Source organism: Otolemur garnettii, unplaced genomic scaffold, assembly GCF_000181295.1.
Source record: "Otolemur garnettii isolate 467f Iridium unplaced genomic scaffold, OtoGar3 scaffold00081, whole genome shotgun sequence".
Classification (NCBI taxonomy): domain Eukaryota; kingdom Metazoa; phylum Chordata; class Mammalia; order Primates; family Galagidae; genus Otolemur; species Otolemur garnettii.
Genome location: NW_003852476.1, coordinates 5,326,079 through 5,348,473, shown reverse-complemented (window position 1 = coordinate 5,348,473; position 22,395 = coordinate 5,326,079). Strand labels below are relative to the sequence as shown.

At 36.6% G+C, this 22,395-nt stretch overlaps 1 protein-coding gene across 1 annotated transcript in view; it reads left to right on the top strand.

The window, feature by feature from the left end:
* Positions 1-22,395, top strand: part of CUNH14orf39 (chromosome unknown C14orf39 homolog) — a 52,920-nt gene that overhangs the window by 24,225 nt on the left and 6,300 nt on the right. Inside the window, exons 11-15 of the mRNA XM_003794425.2 lie at positions 6,282-6,367; positions 6,464-6,522; positions 13,250-13,311; positions 14,915-15,093; positions 17,063-17,207. Of these exons, the coding sequence (XP_003794473.1) occupies positions 6,282-6,367; positions 6,464-6,522; positions 13,250-13,311; positions 14,915-15,093; positions 17,063-17,207 (531 nt within the window). The remainder of the gene's footprint in view (positions 1-6,281; positions 6,368-6,463; positions 6,523-13,249; positions 13,312-14,914; positions 15,094-17,062; positions 17,208-22,395) is intronic.

Below are 22,395 nucleotides of genomic sequence, written 5' to 3'. Positions count from 1 at the left end.
AAAGAAGCTCCAATTCATCTGGCAAGAACAGACTTCTCAACAGAAAACATTGCAGCAGGTCAGGAGGCAGTGGGACATTTTCAAAGTGCTGAAAGATATCAACTAGCACTGATGAATACTTTTGGAATAGTATCAGCAACACTATCGTTCAAATACAGGGAGTAACAGTCTTTTCCCAGCAAACAAAAACTGAAAGAATTTGCCACAACCATACTCATCATACAAGAAATGCTAGAGGGAGGTCTTACACCTGAAATAAAAGAATTAACACTGTGCTAAAGACAACATTTGAAGGTATAAAAAGTACTGGTAAAATACATACATAAACCTTGTGGGGTACAGTCCACTCATAACTCTAGTATGAAGCCTAAAAGACAAATCTGTCAAACACAGTAATAGCTACAGTAACTTTCTAAGAGATAGGTAATATAAAAATAGGTAGGTGCACAGTAACTTTCTAAGAGATAGGTAATATAAAAATAGGTAGGTGCTGTGCCTCACACTTGTAATCCTTGCACTCTGGGAGGCCAAGGCAAGTGGATTGCCCAGAGCTCACAGGTTGGAGACCAGCCTGAGCAAGAGCAAATCTCCATCTTTAAAAATAGCCAGCTGTTGGGGCAGGCACCATAGTCCCAGCTACTTGGGAGGCTGAGGCAAGAGAATTGCTTAAGCCCAGAGAGTTGGAGGTTGCTGTGAGCTGTGATACCACAGCACTCTACTGAGGGTGACAAAGTGAGACTCTTGTCTAAAAAAAAAAAGTGAAAATGTGGGTGGAGGATGGAGCTAAAATAACTTGTTATTTATATCAGATGTTTTTTGTAAGCTTCTTGGTAACCACAATGCAAAAACTTATAATAGATTCACTAAAATTAAAAAGCAACTAATTAAAACATACTACCAGAGAAGTCACTTAACCAGAAGGGAAAAAAGAAAAAGGAAGAGTTATAAAACAACCAGAAAACAAGCAACAATATGGTACTAATAGGTCCTTATCAACTTGCCAACAATAACCCTACATGTAAATGGATTCAATTCTCTAATTAAAAGACAGTGGCTAAATGGATAAAGAAATAAGATCTTATTAAAAGCTGCTGGCTTGGCACCTGTGGCTCAAGCGGCTAAGGCGCCAGCCACGTACACCTAGGGTGGCGGGTTCGAATCCCCAGCCCGGGCCCGCCAAACAACAATGATGGCTGCAACCAAAAAATGGCCGGGCGTTGTGGCGGGCGCCTGTGGTCCCAGCTACTTGGGAGGCTGAGGCAGGAGACTCACTTGAGCCCAGGAGTTAGAGGTTGCTGTGAGCGTGATGCCATGGCACTCTACCCAGGGGGACAGCTTGAGGCTCCGTCTCAAAAAAAAAAAAAATAAAAGCTGCTTACGAGAAATCCACTTCATTTATAATGACACACATAGACTGAAAGTGAAGGGATACACAAAGATAATTCTTGCAAGATAGAACCAAAAAAGAACCAAGAGTAGCCATACCTGTATCAGGTAAAACAGACAAGTCAAAGCCTAAAAAGAGGCCAGACATGATGGCTCATGCCTATGTTCCTATCACTTTTGGAAGCTGAGGGGGGAGGATTGCTTCAGAACAGGAGCTCAAGGCCAGCCTTGAAAGTAACAAGATCCCGTTTCTACAAAAAAAATAGAAAACTTACCCAGGTATGGTAACATGTGCCTATATTCCCAGCTAATCTGGAGGCTGAAGCAGGAGGATTGCTTGAGTCCAGGATGTTGAGATTGCAGTGAGCTAGGATGAGGGAACTCTAGTTCTAATGACAGAGCAAAATCATATCTCAAAACAAAACCTATAAAAAGAGACACTGAGGCAGTACCTGTGGCTCAAAGGAGTAGTTTGTTGGCCCCATATGCCAGAGGTGGCGAGTCAAACCCAGCCCCAGCCAAAAATAAAAAAAGAGACAAAGGAGGTCACTATATAACGATAAAGGAGTCACTTCAGCAAGAGAATATAATAACAAATATCTGTGCACTCAGCACTGGAGCACCCAAGTATGAAGAAAACATTGATAGATATAAAGAGAGAGTTAGATTGCCATATAAAAATAGCAGGGAACTTCAACACCTCACTCTAAATAACAGACAGATCATCCAGACAGAAAATCAACAAAGAAACACTGGAGTTAAACTACACCCTAGACCAGGACATTTTCCCTAACACTACAGTATATACATTGTTTTTGTCAGTGCACATAACATTATCCAAAATTGACCATATCCGAGGCCACAAAACAAATCCCAACAAATTCAAACAAGTAGGCATCATGTCAACTATCTTTTATATCTATAATGAGGAAAATTAGAAATTAACATCAAAAGAAATCTCAGAAACTATACAAACACATGGAAATTAAACATGCTCCTGGATCTCAGTGGGTCAAGGAAGAAATTAAGAAGAAAAATTAAAATTTTATTGAAACAAATGAAAATGAAAAGATAATGTACAAAAATCAGTGGATACAGTAAAAGCAGTACTAAGAAGTATATAGTAATGAATGCCTACTCAAAGTAGAAAGACTTCAGATAACCTAATGATGTACCGTAATGAATTAGGAAAGCAAAGTCAAAGCACACTTAGTGTTCATAAAAGTAAAGAAATAATAAAGATCAGAGCAGAAATAAATGAAATTGAGACTAAAAAAAAAGATCAAAAAAAGTTACTTTTTTGAAAAGATAAAACAACATTAACAAACCTTCAGCTACAAGAAAAAAAGTGAGAGATGCAAATAAATCAGAAATGAAAATGGAGCCATAACCAAGACCACAAAAAATATAAAGAATAATTAGAGGGTGGCACCTGTGACTTAGTGAGGGTGGCAGATTCAAACCTGGCCCTGGCCAAACCGCAACAACAGCAAAAATAGCTGGATGTTGTGGTGGGTGCCTGTAGTCCCAGTTACTTGGGAGGCTGAGGCAGGAGAATCGCCTAAGTCCAAGAGCTGGAGTTTGCTGTGAGCTATGATGCCACAGCACTCTACTGAGGGTGACAAAGTAAGACTCTGTCTCAAAAAAAAAAAAAAAAGAAGAAGAATTAGAAATTGAAACAATTATAAGCCAACTAGAAAAACCTAGAAGAAATATATAAATTTCTGGACACATAGAACCTACCAAGACTGAAGCATGAATAAATAGAAAACCTCAGCAAACCAACAAGGCATAATGAGATTGAAGCCATAATAAAAAGCCTCTCATCAAAGAAAAGCCTAGAACCTGATGGATTCTCTGCTGAATTCTATCAAAATTAATAGAACTACAATAATACCAATTCTACTTAAACTTTTCAAAAAAATTGAAGAGGAGGAAATACTTGCAGACTCATTCTGTGAGGCCAGCAGTACATGATACCAAAGCCAGGTAAGGACACACAAAAGGAAAACTACCAACTATTATAACTGATGAGGATAGATACAAAAGTCCAACAAAATAGTAGCAAAACCAAATTCAACATCACATTAAAAAGTCTGTTCACCATGATCAAATGGTATTCATGCCAGGAGGCAAGAATGGCTCAACATATGGTAATCAATAAACATAATATGCGCATACATCACATGAACAGAACCAATAACAAAAACTAGTTGGTAATTTTAATAGATGAATGTGATGAAATTCAACGTCCTTGAGATAAAAACCCTTAAGAAACTGAAAATGGAAGTTACTTCAACATAACAGAAATCCATATATGAGTAAGGCTCAGCTAATGTTGAAAGCCATTCCTCTAAGATCTGTGACAGGGATGTGCTCTTTCATAATTATTTTTTTGTTTTTAGAGACAGAGTCTCAGTTTGTCACCCTTGGTAGAGTACCGTGGCGTCACAGCTCACAGCAACTTCCAGCTCCTGGGCTTTGGCAATTCTCTTGCCTTAGCCTCCTGAGTAGCTGGGGCTACAGGCACAAACCAAGCTTAACAGTGTAACAGTAAAAGAAAAATAGACAATAGTCAACCTTGGTTTTCCCAAATGTGCCGTGGTGGTTCAGCAACTTGTCAGGGACCAGCCTTGACATGTGGTGGTTTACTTCCTAGTGGCCTGGTGGTGTGAGGAGATCAAAACATTTTTAATAGGAGTTATAGAATATTAATATAGAGAAATAATAGGCTCAGTGCCTGTAGCACAGTGGTTACAGTGCCAGCCACATACACTGAGGCTGGCGGGTTCAAACCCAGTCCAGGCCAGCTAAACAACAATGACAACTGCAACCAAAAAATAGCCAGGTGTTGTGACTGTAGTTCCAGCTGCTTGGGAGGCTGAGGCAAGGTAATCACTTCAGCCCAAGAGTTTGAGGTTGCTGTGAGCTGTGATGCCATGGCATTCTACCAAGGGCAACACAGTGAGACTCTGTCTCAAAAAAAAAAAAAAAAGAAAGAAAGAAAAAGGAAGGAAAGAAAGAAAGAAAAAATAAAAGACACAGACAAAGAGACAGTTTTAAGAGCATCAGGGCTCAGGAGGCAGCATACAACTTCCTCCTGAGGCGTCCAGTATGCTGCGCTAAGTATTAGGCTAGCTCTGTATTTATTTCATACATCAGTGTTACAGTCATAAATCTCATTAAAGCAAGGCAAACAATCCTGTCAAGGTTCTTGCTGCTCTTGCATTCCTACTAACTAGACTAACTCTACAGCTGATTACCTTAATTGCATGGATTTACTTGTTACTTTTTACTGCTTCTAAGTATTAATGAAAACAAAGTCTTGATAAAGAAGCCAATCAGAGGCTGACTCAAGGACCAAATCCTAGCTGACCCACAGTCACACACCACAGATGTGATGTTTTAATACTCTGACAGCCTTGTGTCCAAACAGATAGACTCCTGTGGTCTTATCTGGAGGAGGTCTAATCTGGTCTAATCTTTCTTCTCCTTATTTGGTCCAGAGCAAGTCATCCTGAGTTGGACAAAGTTTAAAGAATTAACATTCTTAACTCCCAAAACCCACTTCCTTGGAGCATACATCCTTGCTCTGGCAGAAAGCAGCTTCAAGGCCTCCAGCCAGCTGCAGTGCTGCAGCTATGAGGGAGGCAGGGATATACAACACGCCAGTCTTCAGGAATATTAAAGTGACAGGATCTTGCACTCTGTGCTCAAAGTCAGAAAAATGGGTCTGAATCAATTCCCCATAACTATCTCCCTTTGTCCGGACCTTATTCCCTATTCCTAATAATATTTTTAATCTACTAACAATTGATAAATATTAGTTTCAAATTTATAAAACCATTATTACTACTAATGCAAGCACATCAAGATATGACTCCTCCCTTAAGTATTCCCACATGCACTCTTCAAAACTCTATCAATGTGATTCCCTACAGCAACATATTAATAAAATATTTTAAATAATTTAAAATAAAAGGTTTTTTTGTTTTTTTGTTTGTTTGTTTTAGAGACAGAGTCTCACTTTATCGCCCTTGGTAGAGTGCAGTGATGTCACAACTCACAGCAACCTCCAACTCCTGGGCTTAGGCAATTCTCTGCCTCAGCCTCCTGAGTCACTAGAACTACAGGCACCCACCAGAAGGCCTGGCTATTTTTTTGTTTGCAATTTGGCCAGGGCGGGTTCCAACCTCACTATATGGAGCTGGTGCCCTACCCACTAAGCCACAGGTACCGCCAAAATAAAAGATTTTTAAAGGAATGTTAAAGAGAGGGCTTTGTAATTTCATATATCAAAATGTTCTCTCTCACATATTGCAAGCGTACAAGTCAGATCTGTCAAGTGTAGAACATAAATGTCTTAACACAATAATCAAGTAAATGAGGCGAAAGCTATGTTGATTGGTTTGATGTAACCACATCAGATTGCATAAAAAAAAAAATCAATGCATTGTACCTCACATGTGCATAAATGTATTCATGATCTATGTGTATTTGAATTAATAAAAAAAATGAGGTAATCAGTTGAGAAAATAGTAGAATTCACTTGATTAATCATAAATATGAATGGTATAAAATTTATAAAAGTTTCTAGAACTAAATGTAGAACTTAAATGTTGAAATACTGCTGTGTATAGTTACCATACTTATCAAAATCGTCAAATTTTTTGACAGTCTTAAACTTTTTTTGTTTCTCAGTATTTGACTTAGTATTTTGTATGTAGTGGTTTCAATTAATGTTTATAGTTGTAGATATTGATAATGGTGGTGATAATGATGAGGATAAAATACAAGGCCTGAGTAGCTATGGCAAGTAAAAGAATCTTTATTGTTTTGTGTAGCCTGTTCTTTTTTTTCCACTTTTTTTTTGATGCTTAATTTCTTTTTTCCAGATATTTAATGACTCTTCTGTGAATAGCCATTCAAAATGTTCACAAGTTACAGCTAAAAAAGGTTCACAAAATTTTATGCAATTCAGGTAACCTTTAAAAATTAGAAAATGATTGACTTTCTGAAATAATCTATGAATATAAACTCAGAAAAAACTATAAAAAGTGTATTTGTTGCATTTTAGGTTGTTGACCTCCCAGAAACAATTAAATTGCAATCAGTGGTTTGAAAAAGGAGATACAGGTATTTGCTTGCTGTTCATATTTTTCCTAAGAAGTAGGGGTAATAATACATTATATTAGGTTTTTATACTATTAAAATAATCATTTGAGTTGTTTGTATTTCTGGTTAACTGAAATTAACTGTCTTAAAAATACATTTTATGTCTGTCTTTAAGATATATTTTTCCTTAAATGTAAAATAAATACATTTCATTGTAGAATATTTGGAAAACAAAGAAAAATATAAAGGATAGAAAAATACCACCACTCAGACATAAATTACACCATACATACTGGTATATGCTATTTTAAACTTTGTTTCTTTGCATACATATGTTTAGTTCTTTCTTCTCTTCAAATTTAACTATATTATATTTATAATTTTGTGTTCTTTTTTCCCACTTGACAGACAGGTATTTTTACCATGTCATTAAATAGATTTTATTTATAACAACTGCGTAATGTTCCATTGTGTGGATATGCATAATTTATTTGGCCACTGTGTCATATTGGATATTTTGTTGTTTCTAGTTCTTTTTACTATTATCACCAATTCTACTACACTCTTTTACATTAATCTTTTACTATTTTGGCCTTTTTTAAAAATAAAACCGCAGAAGAGTCACAGGATATATGTATGAGTTTATTATCTGTGAGTCACCTAGCTGTTGGAACAAACTTTGACACACCCTTGAAAATACTAACTCCTCCTCTCTCTAAGTATACAGATGGTGCCAAAAAAGTATACATATTTTGAGAAAGGAAAAACTGCATTAAAGTATAATAATATATACTGATAACAAAATATGAATATAAATCACATTAGAGTACCTCTTGTAATTGAAGAAGTCCAATGTGATAATATACAATTATGGGGCATATAAAAGTCTTTGCCACCTCTTGTCTGATTATTGAGATTTATTTTGAAATTGAAAAATGGCTTATTCTGATGACATGAAAATTCTGTAAATAGATGTATATTTAGTATGGCCAAATAATATACTATTTCTATCACTCTTAGCATGGGATTCACACAATACAATATGCTTCTTTCACACAGATGAATATTTTCCCTGCTTTATTCTAGGAGAAAAAAATTGTACTTTACCTGTAAAAGTAATATGTTCTACCTGTTTATAATCTCTTATACTTATATATGCCAAGCTGACAGAATGTTAGACAAGAAGGAATAGCTATTCTGTAGGAATAATGCACTATTACTGTAGAGATGTGGGGAATATATATATTTGGCATAGTCTTTCCTGATGTTCAATGTATGGGACTTCATACCCAAGAAGGCATATAATTATTTTGGAAGGAAAAGAAGACTCTTTTCAATAATCTCTAAATCCATCTTTTGAAGAAATTAGTATGTGGTGAAAAATAATGTTTATGACTTAAATACAAGAGACAAAAAGTATAAAGATTCTGTAAGATCAGGTAGAAAAATACAGTCATAACTTTAAGATAGGAAAGGAGTTTTCAAATAAGAATTAAAAAACCTAATCATTAGACTGGGTGTGGTGGATCACGCCTGTAATCCAAGCACTCTGGGAGGCTGAGGAGAGTGGATTGCTTGAGCTCAGGAGTTAGAGACCAGTCTCAACAAAAGTGAGACCTTTGTCTCTACTAAAATAGAAAAACTGGGGCAAGAGGATTGCTTGAGCCTAAGAGTTGGAGGTTGCTGTGAACTATGATGCCGCAGCACTCTACCCAGGGGGACAGCTTGAGATGCTGTCTCAAAAACTAAACTAAAATAATCCCAGTCATAAAAGAAAGATTGATAAAATTAGCTAAATTAAAATTAAGATTTCAGTCCATCAAAAGATACTATAAAAATAGTAGTGGGGGAGGTGGTGGTGGAGGCAAGATCGCTGACCAGAGCCAGCTTTCCACAGAGGCTCCTGTCCAGAAGGAGAGTTAAAAGACAGAACGTTAGCAAGTAAGCTGATGGTTTGGAGCTGAGCCAAGAGAGAAGGTTGAAGAACACACATCAACCCTGCTGAGGGGAGCTGCAACCCCAAGGATACAAACAATAGGTACAAAATCCAATGCCAAGCGGACAGGAGTTCCCTCCCCCAAGTGAATGGCTCACAGTATACTTTCTACAAATAAGGGATTGTTTGTTCAGACATCCTCCCATTTTATCCTATGGGAGAGACCCTCTAAAAACCAGACCTCCTTCCCCTACTAGGGTGCCATGGCACTCTCCTGTCAGGCATAAAACTGTATATATTCTTTACCTGCAATTCTGAACTTCCAGCAATCCCCTCCACTCTCACCCCAAGATCTGGAAGCCTGTCACCCACAGTGTCAAGATTCTTGGGCATTTCCTGGAGAGGTGTGGACAGGGCACGGGCTATTGCAGGTCTGTGCTGATTCTGCAGCATGGGGGTAAGGAGGAGACTGTGGACTAAAAGAACCTGACAGGAGATGGAGAGGTGGTACCCTGTGGCACAGAGCAGCAGTGGCAGCAGCAGGAACTATAGGGCTCCCACCCCTGGGGATATTTTGGAGAGACACTCCCTGTCTCTCTGGGCAACCAGAGAAATCCGGGCATCTTCTCCAGTGGCAGACACTGGTGGGACAGAACTGGGATGGTAACACAGGCCATGTGAGTAAAGGGTATGCCTGAGGTGGTACCTGTCAGGGCGGGGTACAGGGAAGACGAAGAATAAAAGACATGTGCACAGAGGCAGCATAATCCCAGGGTGTGGCTGAGCCAGGACTGCTTTAGTGAGCCTAAGAAGCACCCAGCCCTTAAAGGATCATAGCTGAAACAAAGGCAGGTGGCCAGAGGCTGGAAATCAGAGCCAAGTGTGAGCTCTAACCACACCTGCCCCAACACAGACTGTAGCAGAGACAGACACACCAGCTCCAGGCAGTGTCAGATTCTGTGAACTCAAACAGCACCTGGTCCACAGGGGAATATAGCCAGGACAGAATCACAAATTCTGTGAAAATATAAGTGTCAGCAACATCAATCAGGAGCAGGGCTGGACCTGAGTGAACTGCCCCAGCTTCCATTAATCATCTGAGGTTGTCAGGCCTCAGGATGGTGGCAGAGTATGGAGGCCTGGCTGAGGAGGCATAGATCTCCCTGTGACTCAGGTAGGTGCAATCCCCTGGAGGAGCATCTGCTCATTGGAGGGAACTGTGAAGAAAAGGTGATCAAGGGTATCCATATAGGGTCAGAAGAGATCAAACTTTCACTCTTCGCAGATGATATGATTGTATATCTGGAAAACACCAAGGATTCTACTAAAAAACAGAAGTGACCAAGGAATACAGTAGTTGTCTCAGGTTACAAAGTCAACACTCAAGAATCTGTAGCCTTTATACATACCAACAATAGTCAAGCTGAAAAAATAGTCAAGGACTCTATTCTGTTCACAGTATGCCAAAGAAAGAGAACTATGAAACTCTAAGAAAAGATATAGCTGAAGATGTTAAATGGAAAAACATACCATGCTCATGGCTGGGAAGAATCAACATTGTTAAAATGTTTATACTACCCAAAGCAATATACAATTTTAATGCAGTCCCTATTAAAGTTGCACTGTCGTACTTTAAAGATCTCATTTTATATGAAATAAAAAAAAAAAACTTTGAATAGCCAAGACATTACTCAGAAATAAAAGCAAAGCAGGAGGAATTATGCTATCAGACCTCAGATTACACTATAAATCCGATAGTAATCAAAACAGCATGGAACCGGCACAAAAACAGAGAGGTAGATGTATGGAACAGAATAGGGAACCAAGAGATGAACCCAGCTACTTACTGTCATTTGATCTTTGACAAGCCAATTAAAAATATTCAGTGGGAAAAAGATTCCCTATTTAACAAATGGTGTTGGGTGAATTGGCTAGCGACCTGTAGAACACTGAAACTGGGCCTACACCTTTCACCATTAACTAAGATAGATTCTCACTGGATTAAAGATTTAAACTTAAGACATGAAACTATAAAAATACTAGAAGAAAGTGCAGGGAAAACACATGAAGAAATTGGCCTGGGTGAATATTTTATGAGGAGGAGCCCCCCCCAGCAACATCAAAAATACATTACTGAGACTTGATCAAACTAAAAAGCTTCTGCACAGCCAAGAACACAGTAAGTAAAACAAGTAGACAGCCCTCAGAATGGGAGAAGATATTTGCAGGTTATGTCTCCAACAAAGGTTTAATAACCAGAATCCACAGAGAACTCAAACGTATTAGCAAGAAAAGAACAAGTGATCTCATCTCAGGGTGGGCAAAGGACTTGAAGAGAAACTTCTCTGAAGATAGGCGCATAGCCTACAGACACATGAAAAAATGTTCATCATCTTTAATCATCAGAGAAATGCAAATCAAAACTGCTTTGAGATATCATCTAACTCCAGTAAGATTAGCCCACATCACAAAATCCCAAAACTGTTGATGTGGATGTGGAGAAGAGGGAACACTTCTACACTGCTGGTGGGAATGCAAACTAATACATTCCTTTTGGAAAGATCTTTGGAGAACACTTAGGGATCTAAAAGTAGACCTTCCATTCGATCCTACAATTTCTCTACTAGGTATATATCCAGAAGACCAAAAATCACATTATAACAAAGATATTTGTACCAGAATGTTTATTGCAGCCAAATTCATAATTGCTAAGTCATGGAAGAAGCCCAAGTGCCCATTGACCCATGAATGGATTAATAAATTGTGGTACCTGTACACCATGGAATATTACGCAGCCTTAAAGAATGATGGAGACTTTACATGTTTACATGGATGGTGCTGGAACATATTCTTCTTAGCAGAGTATCTCAAGAATGGAATAAAAAGTATCCAAGGTACTCAGCCGTACTATGAAACCAATTTATAGCTTTCATATGAAAACTATAACCAAATTATACCCCAAGAAGAAGGGGAGAGGGAAGAGAGGGGTGGAGGGAGGATAATTGGTAGGACCACACCTACGGTGCATCTTACAAGGATACATGTGAAATTTACTGTGTAGAATATAAATGTCTTAACACAATAACTAAGAAAATGCCATGAAGGCTATGTTAACCAGTTTGATGAAAATATTTCAAATTATATATAAAACCAGCACATTGTACCCCATGATTGCATTTTTGTACATAGCTATGATTTAATAAAAAAGGCATAAAAATAGTAGAAGGCAAATGAATAAGCCAAAGAATAAAACTGTCCAAAGATTAGTTTCCAAAACGTGTAGAGAACTACAAATTAAGAAAAAGATAATCCAATTGAAAGTCTGTGAAAATGTGTGAATAGGTACTTCAAAAAGGAGAAACTTTTGTAGCAGATGAACATATGAAAAGATGCTTAGAAAGTCAGGGAACTGCAAAGTAAAATCACAGTGAGGTATCATTATACATCTAACAGATTGGCAAAATTCAGAAAGTGTGACACTACTCAGTATTGATGAGAATGTAGGACAATAGGAACGCTCATAAACTATTAGTGGGAACAATCATTAATAAATGTTTCTACATTGAGAACAAACCTAAATTATAATTGGATCTAATAATTTTGTTTGGTGAGACTGAATGAATTCCAGGGGGTAGTTCAAGATGACTAATTAGCACAATGAAAATTATCAGAACCACTTTGGAAAAATTTAGCATCTGGTAAAATGGGAGATATACACACCTTATCCCTCATAATTCCACTCCTAGGCATAGAAGGTAACAAGTTCTTGAACTCATCTTAGAAAAAGTGCTATATTCCTCATTGCTAAATATCACTATAGTCACTTTAAAAGTACTTTCCTGTGCAAGAGCATAGTCCACTCTTCAAAACAATTTTGGAACTCTTTTTCTGTAATGATCATCAGAGCTATTGTCCTAAGAGGTCTGACAGTTAAGTTTGTGAACATGACACCATGTGTCTGCATTGGCAGCACTGTATTAGCAACTCATTAAGGTTTCATAACTTTTGTGTATCAGTGTCTTGCTATGTGGTGTTCATCATTGTGTATTTTTGTGTGCCATAGACAACAGCTTTGATGGCCATTCCAGAAAAGGAGTTCCAAAATTGCTTTAAGAGGTGCACTAGGTGCTGGCATCTGTGCATAGCTTCCCAGGAGCTTCATAGTGATAATCAGCAATGAGGATTGTAGTACTTTTTCTGAGGATGAGTTCATGGACTTCTTTGTCAGACATTGTATACCTAGAGAACAACTATATGTATGCAAAAATATATGTAAAAGAATGTTCGGAACATCATTGGTCGTAATAGCCTGATAGCAGAAACACCCCAAATGCCCATTTGCTGTAAAATAAATAGAAGTACTATGTACAATGTCTCTGTGAAGTGATATGGATGAACCTCACAATCATATTCAAAACAAAAAGGCAAGCCATAAGAACACACATATATTATTTCATTATATGACATTTAAAAACAGGAAAAATGAACTCTATTAGGTGATAAAACTATATATAGCAAATTAAGGAAATAATTATCACAAAAGTCCAGATAGTGATTACCTCTGAGCAGGATGACATGGAGAATATGGAACCTTTTGGAGAGCTCATGATGTTCTGATTACCTGGTTGTTCTCTTTATAATTTTGTTAAACTGTTGGTATCATGTTTTATTCTCTTGTCTGTATATGTTTGCCTTTTTATAGGTTAAAAACAATTAGAAGATTGGTAATTTCAAATGGCTAGATTAATATGTTTTATTTTACAATAAAATTGGAAGAAGAAAATAATAGTTTGTTCTCATGTAATGAAACAGATGCTGAGTATGGAGAGAAAGGGACAGTAAGACAGTTAAGAGAATCAAAATGTACTTCACAAGTAAGTCAAATATTGATTTTTAATTTCTAAGCAAATCATTCTACTTTAAAATAGTCTATATCCATTTTAATTTCAGATTTAATATAATTAAGGTTATTTATGTGAGATGTTAACTTGGTGGTCAGACTTCTAGGAAGTTACTGATTTCATTTTTCATGTTAAAAATTAAGCTACAAAAAATTTACATGAAAATGTACCATAAGTTGTCCGTAATTTGACTACGTATTGAGAGCAAAACTAAACATAATTGAAGAAAACAATTTTTTTGGTAAGATTGTGTAGCCCATATAGCCTATGGCTAGGAGGAGTGAGTTATAAGAAATACCTGTAATGGAACACCTTGGTGAAAAGGGCATGGGGACAGATTTATTTCTAACAAGCATGAGAGAGCTCGTGAGATGAGAGCATTGGTGAATTGGCCGTCTCTATACCTGTGGTGTTGAGAGGCACAAGATCAGCCTTATATTAGGCTGGAGGAGAAGACAGATAAAAAAGCATGTGCATCCTATCACAGACATGCTTACTCTAACTCTGTCTCCTCTCCTGCCTGCAGAACGCCAGCACAGTGTCTCTGCTGAAGATCACCAAGTTCTACTAAAGACTAAGATCTATCTGTTCTAAGAAGACTGCTTTACTTACTCTAAGACACACACACACTCTCTCTCTCTCCAGCTGAAGTAGATAGCCCTCAAGCAACTAAGAATAACTATTTCTGAGCAAGGTAGCTTAGCGGTTCACATCCGGAACCTACCTAAGCTGGGCCTGAGACCTGGACAGTCCCAGGCCCTGACAAGTGGTGTCAGAAGCAGATCCTGCCAAGATTGAATGATTTTCCATGGCAATTCAAGACCATTGGTTGCCATAAAAATATCCTGGGGGTGTTTTTTAATAGTGGAAAGGTTTAATGTTGGTGGATGAAGGCAATGTTCATCAAGTTTACCCTAGCTTCTAAAGGTTAAAGCAATAGAAATAACATAGTAGTATTCTGCTGTAAAGAAATACAGGTAACAAGCACATTTTAATTTTTTGAGTTAGACCCAAATTGTTTCTTTAAGAAGATTTGATGTGACAAGTATATGTGAGAAATCATATCTCTGGTCTATAAAATGATATAAAGGAAAGTTAATATTCAAGTTTTCAATCTTTGTAGAGAAAGTAGTATAATAAATTTTTAGGGTGAAAACATACCTAATCACTGAGAGCAAGATTGCTTAAAGGTAAGTTATTCTTCACTTTCAAGGAGGTAGCACATGTTTATGCAATTCTTTGCCCAGATCATAAGGTGGAAATTTAAAAAGCAAAATTATTCTTAACCATTTTTTCAATGAATTCTAGTGTATTTTGCTTTTTATTAATTTTTCAGGTAGGGTGAGGAAGATGGAGCAGGAAAGAAAAGAAAAATCATTCCAATAATTATTTTTCTATTTTTTATTATATATATTTTAGTATTATTTTTTACCAGTTATCCTTATACTTATTTTGTCCATGAAATGATAACACTATGATTAATATGATGTTTTCTACCTCATGCCTTTATGGATATGTCATTTTATTAATGAAGTAGCATTCATTTTTATAGTGTTTTGTTGTTTTGATTTTGCAGGCTGGGTATACAGAACATATTGGGAAGCCAACAGAAAATAATAGTGATGAAATAGAAGAAAGGACTGATAATTTTCCACCAACTCCTGAAATTCCTCTATTTTTAACAACTCCTGAACCTGTGAAAACACCTGAATCTTTAAAAAAGCTACAACTCCCCAAAACCCCCTTATTTGAAAGGTAGGATTTTAAGTAATAATTATAATTAAATTTTTCTATACATTTAGTTATATAAATAAGAAGAATAGTAAAATGCTTAGTCCTTATAATTTTAAAATGTTTATTATGTAGTATTTCAGACATACATAGAGAGAAAAACTATTATAATGAACCTTCATGTACCCCATCATTCAGTTTGAACAATTACTAACATTCTACTATTCTTGTTTCATAGACTCTTTTCCCCTTTTTTCCTGCAAAATTTAGCTGAGATGGCATAGATCCCAAGTACTTTTCCAATTCAATAGTATATAGATTTAAGATTTTCCAGAGGATGAAATATGAATGGAAAAATTTTAAATGTTAAGCTACGGTCACATGTAATAGATGGTGCACTTATCATTAACATGTAATACATTGTGCACTTATCATTAAGTAAAGTTTCAGCAGTCATTTTTCCATGTATTGTAGTATCTGAAGCAAGAATTGCCATCCTGATAGGTAAACTCTTTAGTCATAAATATCTCTAACAAGGTTTTTTTTTTTTTTGAGACGGAGCCTCAAGTTATCCCCCTGGGTAGAGTGCCATGGCATCACGCTCACAGCAACCTCCAATTCCTGGGCTCAAGTGAGTCTCCTGCCTCAGCCTCCCAAGTAGCTGGGACCACAGGCGCCCTCCATAGAGCCTGGCCATTTTTTGGTTGCAGCCATCATTGTTGTTTGGCAGGCCCGGGCTGGGATTCTAACCTGCCACCTTAGGTGTATGTGGCTGGCGCCTTAGCCGCTTGAGCCACAGGTGCCGAGCCTCTAACAAGGTTTTTTAACTTTGGAAACAACAGATTTATAACTTGCAGCCAAGGAAATAGTGCCACATTAAACCTTTTGTTTAGTTCATTCTCTTCCTTAAAACTGAATCCTGAGATTCCTCTAAACATATGTTAAACAGATTTCACTTCATCAGAGATCTCTCACCTATATTCTACATCTGTATTTTAAGTTGGTAGCAAGAGTTTTATCTGTGAATGCTATGCTGTTGACTTAAGCATAGCTTGTTAAAAGTGGAACTAATCATCAAATCTGGGAACTAAAAAAGAAATTAAAATCATATGCTAACTAAAACCTCTTTCCATGTATGAGAAAACTACAGTTTGAAAAATTAAGCAACTCATTCATGGTCACAGAGATAGTTATGGTAGTATTGTTAGACTTCTGTTATATTGAACGGATACTTATGTTAGCACTCTGTGCAATGCACTGTTCTAGACATTTTATAAATATTGCTCATTTAATATTCATGACCACCTTGTGAGGTGTAGCTACATTATTATCCTGATTTTTTTTGATGGGGAAACAGAATCACAGGTGTTACAACTAGTCAGTGTTGAGATTTAAACTCAGACAGTGCTAGTTCTAGTATCCATGGTTTTAACTACTATATTATATGCTGTATTTTCTAATTCTTTTCCCTAGATCATTTCATAGTTTAACTCCCTTATACAATTCTCCATAATGGCTGCTTTCTTATCAAGATTAAAAATTTGTGATTGGATTTTAAGATCTTGAAGACAGTTTAGTGTCAGGGTTAAGAGATTGGACTTTGAATCAGAGTTACTGCATTTATTATCCTTTTGGGCAAATCATTTAATCTTTCTAATGCTTCAAAATCCTCTATTGTGAAATGAGAGTGATAGTAATAATACCAATTTTATAGAGTTATTGTGAGGAATAAGTAAGTTATGCCTTTGGAAGCACCTAGAATAGGTATATTCTCAGTAGGTATTTATATTTATTATTCCAAAATGATTGTTCTAGTGTATTTAACATTATTCTTTACCCCAAACCATCACTTACTATTTTCACTGTAATAACTACTTCCTATCTTTCCTTACCATGCTAATTCTCACCTCTATGCTGTTCCTTATGGTGCTTATCAGTCTGCAGTATGTAATAATGGATTTTTAACATTTTGATGATTTTTTTAATTTCTCAGTAACAGAAATAGAAATGCAGTACCTGAGGTTCAAACACAAAAGGAATCCCCTGGATTTTCTTTTCTTATGAGTTATACTTCTAGATCACCTGGATTGAATTTATTTGATTCTTCTATATTTGAAACAGAAGTCTCATCAGATCAGGTAATATGAGAAGCTGAAATTTTATTTCTTAAAATTGTGCATTGGAACTTTGAGTATTTTCTTGTTTTCAGCTTTATATGCCCCAACAACATCCATCAATTAACAAGACTCTTAGGATAAGGATGATTTAAATTGTAATAAATCATACTTTAAAAATGAATTTAATTACTTAGGAGGCTGAGGCAGGAGGATTGCTCAAACCTAAGAGTTTAAGCTATGAGCTATGATGCTGTGAGCTACGATGTACCCAGACAACAGAGTGAGACTTTGTCTCAAAAAAAAAGAATTTAGCTTTATAGTTAATATTTCTAACTTCTAAATAAAATTTATATGTTCTCAATGTGAAAAATGCTGCACATTATAAGCTGGTCTTTCCAATTACATGTGTGTACATAGCAACATTATCACTGGTTAATCTTAAAGCTCTGATAATAATTTTAGAAGACATTTTAAAATTAATTTCTACTGTTTGGTGATGTAAATTATGATAAAGTGCTTCTTTTTTTGGAGACAGAGTCTTACTCTGTTGTCCATGCTAGAGTGCCATGACATCAGCCTAGCTCACAGTATTCTCAAACTCCAGGGCACAAGCAATCCTCTTGCCTCAGCCTCCTGAGTAGCTGGGACTACAGGTACCTGCCACAAAACCCAGATAGCCTAGCTTTCCTATTTTTAGCTAGGGGAATCTTACTCTTGGGCAAGCTGGTCTGAAACGCCTGAATTCAAGCAATCCTCCCACTCCAATCTTCAGTGTTAAGATTACAGGCGTGAGCTATCGTGCATAGCCTTAAAGTACTCATTTTTATATTTAGTAATTAAAACAAAAAATTAAGATATGCTTTATTGGAAAAGTAGAGATAATATAGTGTAGTAGGTAAAACTAGACTCTGAAGGGAGACTACTTGGGTGTGTACTAGATGTGGGATTTGGGTAAGTATAATGAAAATAATAATTATTGTAGGGTTTATGGATATTAGTTTATGCACATGCAGTATTTAGAAAAGTGCCAGCCACTTAATAAGGCTATGTAAGTATCAGTGTAATAATGTTATTGTTCATTTAGTCACTTTTAGGCTATTTTATGTAGATCAGAATATTTTATTCCTATATTCCCCACATGATACTGAGTTTTCAAAATTATAAACTTATTGATGGAAGATACAGTACTATATGTTTTATAGTATTTCACGTCTTCAACGTTTGTCTCAATTTTTATCTAAATGCTAATTTTAAAAACAAGTAATTCTTAGAAAGAGTATGCTGGGTGTGAAAAAGTAGACTACAGTTACTTAATTCTCATTTACAATAATAACACAAATGCAAAATACAGGTGTATAACCTTAACAGGAAACATGGACATTTTAAGTAAGGAAAATTATAAAAGTTCTGGAAAAATCTATGACTACATAGATATATGCAGTACTTATATAGGAGTGAAACATTATAAAGATAAATTTCTTCCTTACATAATTTATAATTGTAATCCAATTCAAATCTAATTAGATTCTGGCAAGACTATCTTGAAATTTGATTTGTTTTTGTTTTGTAGTGGTGGGTTTAGGAAGGGGATTGGCAAATTAGTAACTTTCCTATGGAAAAGTAGTCAACAATAATCAAGAAAATGTTCAAAAATAAGATTTAAAGTGAAATAGAATTCTGAAAAAAATCTAAACAAAAAGAAGGCAGAAAAGAAGGAATAGAGTAAAAACCCACAACATTAAAAAATAGTAAACTGTTAGACTAAATAACGAACTTTTAAAATAATGACATTAATATGAATGGTCTAACCATTAAAAGGCTGAGACTATAAGAATGAATAAAAAAGCAGACACAATCATAAGCTATCTGTAAGAAATGTAGTTTAAATATAAAGACAAAGGTTGAGGCTCACTGCCTGTGGCTCAAGCAGCTAAGGCGCCAGCCAAGTACACCTGAGCTGGCGGGTCGAATCCAGCCCAGGCCAGCCAAACAACAATGACAACTTCAACCAAAAAAAAAAAGCTGGTCATTGTGGTGGGCACCTGTAGTCCCAGCTACTTGGGAGGCTGAGGCAAGAGAATCGCTTAAGCCCAGGAGTTGGAGGTTTCTGTAAGCTGTAATGCCACGGCACTCTACCCAGGGCAACGGCTTGAGGCTCTGTCTCAAAAAAAAAAAAGAAAAAAAAAAAAAAAAGACAAAGGTTGAAAATAAATAGATGGAAAGTGATATATCTTGAAAACCATAAGCATAAGAAGTTTATAGATCACATATTAATATTGTTTTTGGTGGTCTCAAAGATTATTACTAGCAATAAGAAGAAGATATAAAGGTTAGTTTTTAAGGAAGATGTAACAATAAAAAGTATGTACAAGCCTAAAAACAACTTCAATTACATGCAACAGAAATTGGCAGAATTAAAAGAAGAAATAGATAAAATTTCAAATATAGTTGGAAGTTTTTAACACCTCTCTCTAAGCAGTTGATAAAGTTAGACAACATGATTGATAAGGATACTCTGTAAGATCTGAATAATATCATCAATAATTTAATTAGGTCACATCCAACAACTGTAGCATATATATTGTTTTCAAGTGCTGATCATTCAGCAAGATACCATATTCTGGGCCATAAAATGAGTCTTAATGAATTTAAAAGAATTGAAATCAGTGTTGGGAGACCTAACTCAGCTACACATGAATTCTTTCCCCTCCTCCTCCTCTTCTCCTAAGACAAAGGATCTCGTTAGCCTTCCCCCACCCCAAAGTTCAAGCCAGAGGATCCTAACTTTCCCAGCAAGCTGTGGAATTTGGCCATCCCTCACAGCCCCATATAAAAGGGGTTTCTAGCTGTCCCCCACCCCGGGCGCACATGCCACCTTCACACTGCCCAGGTAGGTTATCTTCCCTTTTAATTAACCAGACCTGAACATCTCCACTACAGTCTCATCTCTGAGCACCACGGCTTACACCTTTTTTTTTTTTTTTGGAGACAGAATCTCACTGTGTCACTCTCAGTATAGTGTTCTGTGTGGCATCACAGCTCACAGCAACCTCAAACTCTTGGGCTTAAACAGTTCTCTTGCCTCAGCCTCCCAAGTTGGTGGGACTACAGGCACCCACCACAATACCTGGCTATTTTTTTGTTGCAGTTGTCATTGATATTTAGCTGGCCCAGGCTGGGTTCAAACCTGCCAGCCTGGGTGTATGTGGCCGGTGCCAGCTTACAGCTTTCAATCAGAGTATTATCTCTGACCACAGTGGAATTAAATTAGAACTCAGTAACAATGAGATACCTAGGAAAATCTTAAATACGTAGGCTATGCATGGATCAAAAAAAAGAATCATGGGAGAAATTAAGAAAGATTTTTGAACTGAATTATGGAAATTTAGCTTATCAGAAATGTGGGATGCTGCCAAAGCCAGAGAAAAATGACAGCTTTAAATAATAAATTAATAAGTTAAATAAATTAATAGAAAAGAAAGGTCTAAAATCAAAGCTTTCACCTTGAGAATCTAGGGAAAGAAGAACACAGCAAACTCAAAGTAAATATAATGAAGAAATAAGGACAAGAGAAATTAATGAATTGGTAAAACAATAGAGAAAATTAACAAACTCAAAGTTGTTTTTGCTTTTCTGCCTATAAAAATTGACAAAATTGATAAACTCCCTACATTAGGAATGAAAGAAAGGATACTGTAATAAATCATTATAAATATTATAAAATAGATTGATGAGAGGAGCTTCATTCTCTGCATATTAACACATCCTATAGGGAGGTGTCTTTGGCTCAAAGGAGTAGGGTGCTGGCCCCATATACCAGAGGTGGCGGGTTCAAACCCAGCCCCGGCCAAAAAAAAAAAGAAAACATCCTATAAACTTAGAATAATCAAAATGGTGGGATAGTGTTTTTAAGGATTGACAGACTGATCAATGATATGGGCTTGAAATCAGAGAATTTAGTATGAGAGGAAAACTCTCATGACAATCTGTGATTTTTACTCCTTTGCAGGTGAAGTAATACATTTCCCTTTCCTTCTTCTCAAAAACCACTTTCTTTTCTTTTTTTTTTTTTTTTGATGTGGTCTATTAGAACTTTTGGTAACAGATTTTTGGTGTTCCCTGGTAGGCTCATTGCCTTTCTGACGGAATGGTACCCTGCTGAAGAAGCAGGGAACAGCTTGGGACAGAATGGTGGGTCTTCACAGGAAGGAGAGACTTCTTTTCAGGGTGAAAGAGTATGGGATGGTCCCAGCTTGTGCTCTGAGGACTCTCCATGTCTGCATCCCTGTCTCTTAGAAGTAAATGCAATTCCTTGCAACCTAAACTTAGTTGAGGAGAAGGAAATGGATTTGGAAAGAAAAGGTCTAGACACCAGGCCTTTTTATTGGGTGAGTACCCCAGGATGCAACCCAAGGACCCCATTTCACCCATGAGGGATGCTTTCAGAACTTGCTGCTCTGTGGCAGGGCTTTTTGTTTGAATTTGTTTGGAGGTACAGTCTAGGGTGGAAGTCACAGGTCCAGTGAAACTAGTGAACTTTGCTTACATTTGGAACTCATTTCCAGTTCCCAGGAAAGGGGGAGCAAGGTCACTATTTAGGAAGGGTTTACCTTCCAGCCCTATAGATATTTGGAGCACACAGTCTGAGGTGCCTTTGGGGGTAGCATTTTTGTCCTCTTTGGATTGGCATTTGTTTGATAGGTCCTAGCATTTTGTGTTGAGAATGCTGTGTATTGTTTGTGTTGTTATTTGTGTGTTCTGTTGCAACATAGAAAAGTTTCATCACCTATGGTACATCTTACAAGGGTACATGTGAAATTTACTAGGTGGAGAATATAAATGTCTTAACACAATAACTAAGAAAATGCTGTGAAGGCTATGTTGACAGTTTGATGAAAGCATTTCATCATTTCACATACAGTATTATGTGAAATTTACATACATTTACAATTGTACATAGAACTAGCACATTGTACCCCATGATTGCATTAATGTACACAGTTATGATTTAATAAAAAACAAAAAGTTCCATCTTAAAGTCCATTAGGAAAAATTTTGTCTGAATGGTCCACTTATAGCTGAGAACCTTTGTCTAACTTAGGAGAATGGTATTATTGTAATCCAATATATGTGCTGGAGGGTACAGTGTAACTTGACCATGGACTATCTCATGGCTAGAATTTTAAAGTAAAACCTATTGAAATTTAAA